We start from the raw sequence: 5395 nt of genomic DNA, 5'->3' as shown, positions 1-5395 counted from the left end.
AGCCTCTGGAGCCCCCTTTCCGCGCACAGCACCCTCAGTGCTCCCTGCAGCTCCAAGGACCCGCTGAGCCCGGGCCCCAGACTGTCACTGGTCCCCCAGGTCCTGCCTGCAGCCCCAGGGTCCTCAAACCTGTCTGGGAGGGGCCAGTGGGTTGACCCCTTAGACAGAGGGGTGCAGACACCAGGTGGACCCCCCCCCCCCCCGTTGGTCCCCCACCTCTCTCAGAAACGTTGTGAGCACTGAGTCTGTGCTGACGTCCAGCTCCTGGAGGGCTCAGCCTGCGCAGTGCGGCCACCAGAGGGGACCCATCTGCAGAGTAGCAGGCGGAGCAGTCCCCCCGGGGCAGCGGGATGCCCACCTGGCCCCAAAGGCATCCTTCAGCCTCCCCCTTACCCCTTCTGAAGGGGATCTACCTGTGGTTTCCGTTCTGCCCAGCTGCCTGCCTTGGGAGGCGGCAGAGGCTGTCGCCATCTGCTGGCCCATTCCTGTTACTGCAGAAGGTAAGAGTCATCTCTGCTGCCCAGCCTTGTCCACCGGGAGCCAGCCCAGCACATCCTTCCCATTTCACAGGTCAGATCCAAGCCTGGGCGTTTCCCTCGGCTGGGGTGGAGCAGAGCTGGATTGGGACTCAGGACGGTCTCTGCCGCTGATGTGTGTGGTCCCCATTTTCATGAACCCAGGAGGCTCCAGGGCCCTCTGTGCATTTGTAACTGTCGCTGTATTACCAGAGGTTCCTTCAGGGCACAAGCGGGGACGCGGTGACCAGGACTTGTACACAGCCTCTAGGATCCGAGCCCTCTGCTCTTTCCTCCACATGCTGCAGGGACATCCTGCCAGGCGCTCTGCTCAGAAATAGGAGGGTACCTTGCATCCAAATGGGCAACAGACACAGGCCTGCAGGTATGGAGATGACCCCTGAGCCGGCTCCAAACCAGATGAGGCAGAAGGTGCTGGAGCCCAAGCTCAAGTGGAGGCGGCAGGAAGGGAGTGAGTGGGCTTTGCTCCGTGCCCAGCCCTGGCCAGGTGCTCATGGTCCAGATCCTCTCCAGTCCTATGAGAGGTGTTTCTTTGCTCCCTTCCCTTCCTTCTGGAATTACTGAGCACCTGTCTGTGTCAGGGGCTGGGGTACAAAGGCAAAGCTAGCATCCCCAAGACCTCACAGCCCCGTGAGAGCATCATCCAGAAAACAGCTGTGACTGGGGTGGGTGCAGGATGCAGGGGGAGCCCCAAGTGACTCAGGGAAGGTTCTCCAGTGGAGTTAAAGCCAAGCTAGGATTTGAAAGATGAGGAAGGGCTTGGAGGTGGAGGGAACTGCATGTGCAAGGCAGGGAGGCAGGAAACAGCCCGCCTGGTCTGGGAACTGTGGGAGGGCGTGGAGCCCAGGTCCAGGAGATCTGCTGGGTGAGGTTGGGGTCCCAGAACCTCCTTGACCGCCTTTGCTCTTGGTTGCCTGGCCAGGAAGACTCATCCTCTGTCTTAGATGCAGACAAAGAAAATATCAAGAGACAGGTTCATAGAGACGGACGTGAGATGAGACAGAGTTGGGGAGACCATTCATTCATTCATTCATTCAGCAAACATTCACTGAGATGGGGAGAGACAGGGTCCAAGGACCAGAGGGATTGAGCTGAGACACTGAAGGGCCAAGATCCGACAGAACGCTTGGGAGACAGGTGCAGATGGCAAAGCAGCACAGATAGTTGAGGGGCAGGGGTGGCCTTGTGGGAACAAGGGTTAAGAGAGGTCGAGAGGCAGAGACCTGGCCCTCCAGTACCCCAGATGGATGCTCCAACTGGTTTGGTGAGGCCCAAATCAGGAGCTCAAGATGGGACACAAGTCGCAACCGATTGAAGCAATCGAATACATTTAGAGCCATACATTCATAATTATACTACTAATTTTAAAAAGCTAATGGGTCACAGTTTAGAGGGCGCTAGAGAACCAACTCATTATTTGGAAATTGGCAAACATAGGAAGAGAGTCAAGGATCTGGCCTGTCTTTCCTATAAGAGCTGCATATCACTCAATAACCAAACAGGAAGGGAGGGGCAGTTTTCCTGTTTAGAATTATTCCAGCTAATAAAGGAAAGAGTGATTTTGAATATCACCATTTTGTAAAATAATAATAATAATAATAACAAATAACAAATGAGCAGATGGATGAGGTCTGAGAGCAATGGCTGCTGTGCCGCTGGGTGGAAGAAACACCATTGCCACCTATGAAGCAGTCTTGCCAAAGAAAATGGAACCTGCACCTGATCGGCACTCGACCCTATTACAGTTTATGAGAAATAACAACACACAGGAAATACAATTTAGAAGAAGTTCAGAGGCCAGGGGAGCATGGGAAAGAACACCGTAGAGATGCAATCAGCAAAACCCAAGCGGTGGAAATTTACACAGCAAATAACCCGGCCCCCTCAAGAAAAGAGAGAGAGAGAGAGAGAGAGAGAGAGAGAGAGAGAGAGAGTTGGAACAGGAACCTAGAAATTTAAAAGAAGCCTGTGCACCTCATTTGAAACCCAATTCAAACCAATACATTGCAAAAACAAAAGAAGAAGAAGGCATTTATAAGAATTATAAATTTGAACTCTACAGATCTGATCTTAAGGAATTCTTAACTTTAAGGTCTAATCATGTGATTATGTTAAAAAAATTATTCTCTTCCAAAGTTACATACTGATATGCTAAGAGAGGCAATTAAATAGGAGGGGGAAATTGGGAGGGGTATAGATGAAACCAGACTGGCCATGATGATTGGTGAAGCTGGGTGATGGATATGTGGGGGCTCATGTTGTTAGCCTGTATATTTGTTTTATTTACAAATTTCTAAAATATGTTTACAGAGGCTGTGACCCTTCTCTCTACCTACAGGCCCCAAGGAATAGAAGGTGCTGAGTGTCACAACAGCAGGTTGCAATCCAGACAGCTCTGACGGGGGGAGGTCCCCTGGTGGGCCAGAGGGGACTTTCAGGGGACTTCGAGCTGGTCCCGGGCACAGTCCCTGGTGCCCCTGGTTTGGGGGAGGGGAAGCGGATCAGTAAGGGAAGCCGGCTCCTCTGGGCCTGGTGGCACTGGGTTCGGGCACTGCCACCTTAAGGCAGCTGAGGGTGTGAGTGGGTGGCTCCAAAAATAGCAGGGGAGGCAGCAGGGAGAGGGAGGGAGTCACATGTGCTGCTGAGGGGCTGAGGCCTGGGCAGCTGGCCAGCGCTGGCGCCTCTGCCTGCTCCCCCAGAGCCCGCCGCCTCTCGCTTTGCCAGCAGAATCTTCCTCCCTCTTGCCCTCCATCTCCGAGGAGTCAGAGAGGTGCCAAGGTGTCTCTGGGACAAACGCCGTCCTGCCTGCCAGGCTGAGTGGACGCTGACTCTGGAATTTGCTGGCTCTCTAGGGACCGGTGGGACAGTCAGGTGGGAGAGAGAGGAAGGGACAAGGACTAAGTCACCTGCTCGCCAGGCCAACACCTGCCCCCTCAGGCTCTCGGCAGTGCAGGTCCCAGATATCCTTGCCCGGGGCATTTGCCAGGGTGAAGTGGCAATGCCCTTTTTCTCAATGCCGTGTTTACACAGACACCAAGAGTTTTGAAGCCCTGGCACCCATGAGCCCCTCCTCCTTCTCAGGGCACCTGGGGAGCATGCCCCTCTGCCTGCTCCGAGGGGGAAGCCCCCAGAAGGAAGGGTACCCCCGTCACACCTGCTCTAGGTCCTTTGGCAGGTGCAGAAGGAAGGGGTGCCCTGGATTGATTCAGAACTGAGCTGCGTGCTTTGCAGGTACTCAGTGGGCAGTGGTGTGGCCTTGGGGAAGCCATACACTCCCTGGGCCTCAGTTTGCTCACCTGTAAGTGGGGACAATACTAACACCACATGGAGCTGCTGTGAGATGGAATGAGTTGCTCTGTGTAAATCTATGTGGGACCTTCAGCATGTGACTGGCCGGGGTGAGCTGTCACTGCCCGCCGGCATGCAAGCCCCACGCGGTCCGGAGTCTGCTCACCTCCGCATCCTCAGGGCCCGCTCCCCGGCAGCTGCTCCTTTAACATGTGCTGAGTTCATGACTTCGTGGGTCCCTCACAAGGACACCGAGAGGCGAGTGCTATTCTCGCCCGTTGTGGAAACGGCCCAGAGAGGGCAAGGGGCTCTTTCAAGGCCACGTCTGCAGTGAGGGGTCCAGGTGGCTCCATGTCCAGGCCTTTGGGCCTCTCAGCCTGTGTCCCCCTCCCTGGTCTCTTCCTGGCTGGGCCTGGTCCAGGCCTCTCTCTCTCTTTTCAGACCTGGGGTACTCGTTGGAGGTGCTTGGTCTGGGGATGAGAGCTGGGGGAGCAGGCACCCTCGTGTGCTGTGGAGGAAGCTGTTACCTACTAGTCGCCAGGGCCTGGACCAGGTCCAGGGGTGCAAAGGTGAGATCCTAGTTCACCCCAAACACTGTGCGGTTGGGCTGTCACGGGGGCGAAGGGCCCTCCGCTGGGCCTCGGGGAGGAAGAGAGGTTCAGGGGGGAGGCGATGTCCGTGCTGAGTCGTGAGGGGTGAGTGGAAGTTTGCTGATGGCCGAGGGCAAGAAGGGAACTCCAGGCAGAGGGCACAGCTTGGGCAAAGGTGTGCAGACTGAGGAAGAGGGTATCCGATTAGAAGGCAGCAGAGCGAGGCTGGGCAGAAGCCGGTCCTCTGTGTGTGTGTATGTGTGTGTGTATGTGTGTGTATGTGTGTGTATGTGTGTGTGTGTGTGTGGGGGATTCTAGGCAGGATGGTCGGGCACAGGAAAGGCCGAAGGCCAGCAGCAGCTGGAGCCCAGGCAGGGGGAGGGGGATTCTAGGCAGGATGGTCGGGCACAGGAAAGGCCGAAGGCCAGCAGCAGCTGGAGCCCAGGCAGTGGGAGCATTGCGGTTTTGGGGGGCGCTGTGGTTGTCAGGTTGGGGGTAGACAACATGCTCTGGCCGCCGGGAGGGGCGATTGAGGGAACCTTGTCATGTGAGGAGAGTGTCCATCCTAGAGACAGTCCCCGCTCCGCGTGGGGAGGGGAGGGCTCCAGCTGCTCTGGGACACCTCCCTGTCCCTCCCCCACCCCGCCTCCCGCTCCTGTCTCTGTCACTCACTGGCCGGCCAGGCCGGGGCAGCCATGGCAGCAGCGCTGGTCTGGATCCCTTTCCTTGCTGGCAAGTTGGGGCCTTCTTCAGGGAGAGGCCGGGATGAGGGGAGGACGCAGAGGCAGTTCCTCGGGGAGGGCTCTCGGGGTGAGGCGGGGGTCAGGCGGACGTCGGGGTGTGGATGTTGTTGCTGGTGGGGGAATCCAGGGATCTGGGGCTAGGAGCTGGGCCGGGGACGCAGGCTCTGGTGGCCCTGAGGGGTGCGTGTCCTCGGCCGGCTGCGTGGGCCTGAGAGCACAGGTCCCGAGAGTCGTGGGC

General features: G+C 57.1%; 1 protein-coding gene across 1 annotated transcript in view; it reads left to right on the top strand.

Moving 5' to 3' along the window:
- Positions 1 to 908: 908 nt before the first annotated feature.
- Positions 909 to 5395, top strand: part of SGCA (sarcoglycan alpha) — an 8824-nt gene continuing 4337 nt past the window's right edge. The window contains exons 1-2 of the mRNA XM_023746317.1: positions 909 to 987; positions 3567 to 3675. Of these exons, the coding sequence (XP_023602085.1) occupies positions 909 to 987; positions 3567 to 3675 (188 nt within the window). The remainder of the gene's footprint in view (positions 988 to 3566; positions 3676 to 5395) is intronic.

Source organism: Myotis lucifugus, unplaced genomic scaffold (assembly GCF_000147115.1).
Source record: "Myotis lucifugus unplaced genomic scaffold, Myoluc2.0 scaffold_655, whole genome shotgun sequence".
Taxonomy (NCBI): domain Eukaryota; kingdom Metazoa; phylum Chordata; class Mammalia; order Chiroptera; family Vespertilionidae; genus Myotis; species Myotis lucifugus.
This window is presented reverse-complemented; position numbering and strand designations above follow the sequence as displayed.